At 56.0% G+C, this 2,361-nt stretch overlaps 1 protein-coding gene across 1 annotated transcript in view; it reads right to left on the bottom strand.

Annotated features, from left to right (window-relative positions):
• Positions 1-1,132: 1,132 nt before the first annotated feature.
• The window catches only part of NKD1 (NKD inhibitor of WNT signaling pathway 1), a 99,617-nt gene continuing 98,388 nt past the window's right edge, over positions 1,133-2,361 (bottom strand). The window contains exon 10 of the mRNA XM_004371597.1: positions 1,133-2,129. Coding sequence (XP_004371654.1) covers positions 1,540-2,129 — 590 coding nt within the window. The 3' untranslated portion in view covers positions 1,133-1,539. The remainder of the gene's footprint in view (positions 2,130-2,361) is intronic.

Genomic DNA, 2,361 nt, shown 5'->3' on the forward strand with positions numbered 1-2,361 from the left:
ATTCCCTCTCTGCCCTTATGCTTGCTCCCATGTGGCCACATCCACAAGCTCCCCTGCCCTCTGGCTCCCAGTGGCTTCAGAGGGGGAAGGAGATTAATTTCCCCCTAGGGTCCCTTCAGACGGACTGCATCCCTCAATGGAAGGCCCCAGCCCCACCGTCTGTGGAGGATGACGTCCTCCCTCCCCCTCTCAGGCCCAGGGACGGGAGTGATGCCCCCAAATTCTGCACCCTTTCAGGTTTTGCTTACACTCTGTAGATACTCCCTCTGCTGAACTCTTCTCAAATCACCCCATGTCAGTGTGCCTCTGTTGTCGCCAGCACCACAACTGGTCAGCAGTGGTCCTTCTCCTGGACCCCCTGACTCTGGCCAGACAGAATTCTGCTCTGCACAGGACACTGCTCCAAGGCCCAACTCTGGTCACCGCCCCCATTTCCCTCCAAGCTTCTGAACTCCGGCAAGTGTCTCCGAAATCTGTCAGACCCCAACCTCTGAGCAAGGAGCTCTGAGAGCAGCAAGTGGCTCCTAGTAGCTGATGGACAGCTTGTCCCCCCCCAGGAGGCGCCCAGGCTCACCTCTGGGCTTAGGAAGTCTCCAGAGAAGCAAACCACCAATTCCTCCACACACAAAAGGTACCTGAGAGTGTATATTTATAGAAAGATACACAGAAACAGACAGACGGCAGCTATCTACAGATACAGAAAGCTCTGGTCGAGAACCTAGTAGGTACATATATATTTGCCAGCGGTGAAACACAAGGTCCCCACATCGTCAGTCACAACCAGCAACGCACACTGGCCAGATCTTGGAAAACCATGCTTGCTGGTGTGGTCAGTTCCCCTTCCAGCGGTTTCCAACGTGAGAAGGCTGATTTCTGAGATAGTCTGAAATACGTGTGTGTGAGTTGTTCTATAGAAGAAAAGAGAAGGAGGGAAGGAGGAGGAGAATTGGATTTTCATGTTGTGCGTGGCGGAAAAGATGGGGCCAGTTTGGATCTCTCTGGAAAGGACAGCGAAGGTCTCTAGGTTGGGACAGAAAAACACAACAGTAAGACAGTCACACGTCTGCAGTCCATGGAAACCCCTTGTCGCACGCTACAGCCAGGTGAGGGCAAAATAAACTCAGAAAAATACTAAGAGGTAGCAGCTGTTTATCTTCTGGGAGATTCCAAGGGTCTCTGGAAGCCAGGTCAGGTAAGGGTGTTCTCCTGGGAGAGACTGGGGTGGGGGCAGAGTTCTGGCCGAGTTCTGGCACAGGGGGTTGGGAAGGGTGTGGGGAGATCCACGGGGGAAACTGGGGGAGCCCCTGCCATCGACAGGCCGCCTCCGAGCCCAGAGTCAGTAATGCAGTCCCCACAACATATAAATAAAAGTTTAGTTGTGTTTCCATATATCTTCTACATGGAGGCTAGCAGAATATTAGTGGAGTAACAATAATTATTAATAACAATAATCATCATAATAACAATAATTAATAGAATAATAATGCCTCGGGGCGTCGGGGAGCGGTGTTCCTTCATACAGCGGCCGGGGGGAAGGGCCTAGGTCTGGTAAAAGTGGTGGTAATGGTGATGGTGTTCGTGGTGGTGGTGGTGCTCGTGTCTCTGGACCGCCTGCCCGGCCTGGCTCTCGTACACCACCACGGCGGGCAGCTCCCGCACATGCTCCCGCCCCGCCACCGTGCCGCCCGCCGCCAGCGGGGGCGGCAGGCCCCGGCACCCCTGCTGGCTCTCCTTGGCTCGGTGCTTGTGCTTCTTGTGCCCGAGGGGTGCCACGGTGGGGAGGAGGGCCGGGCTGGCGGCCAGGTGGGCGAAGGGAGACACCGAGGAGCCGGCGGGCCCCAGCGGGGGTTTGCTTCTTGCCCCTCTGGCTGCGTGGCCCACACCCACGCTCTTGCCCTGGGCCTTGGGTGACCTCACAAAGTGCTTGCTCCCGTCTTGGGTACCCCGGAGCCGCTGCTGGACCTCCGAGACCTTGGCGAATGGGGTGTCAAGGAAATGGAAGGAGCCTGGGTCCGCGCCTTGGGGTTTGCGGAGTGGGCCTTGGATGGCTTCCGGCTCGTGGGAGCGAGACCGAGTGGGGTTGGAGGTGCGGGGGGGCAGTTCTGACTTCTGGGCCACTGAAGGGGTGCCTAGGAACCAAGTCAACAGACATTTCATGAGCACCGACGGTACCTCAGAAATCACCTCCCACCCAGTTCACCAGGCCTGATCAATGCCAGCTATTCTTTATCAGAGCTGCCCTCCTGGAGAGCTGCATGCCTGCGAGGACACAGCTCCCAGATGGGACTTTGGTTTTCCCGTCTGCTAAGTGCAGTCCTAAATGTTAGGTCTTCAAAAATAACACATTCTCCTTTTAAGACA

Source organism: Trichechus manatus, unplaced genomic scaffold (assembly GCF_000243295.1).
Source record: "Trichechus manatus latirostris isolate Lorelei unplaced genomic scaffold, TriManLat1.0 scaffold00014, whole genome shotgun sequence".
NCBI lineage: Eukaryota > Metazoa > Chordata > Mammalia > Sirenia > Trichechidae > Trichechus > Trichechus manatus.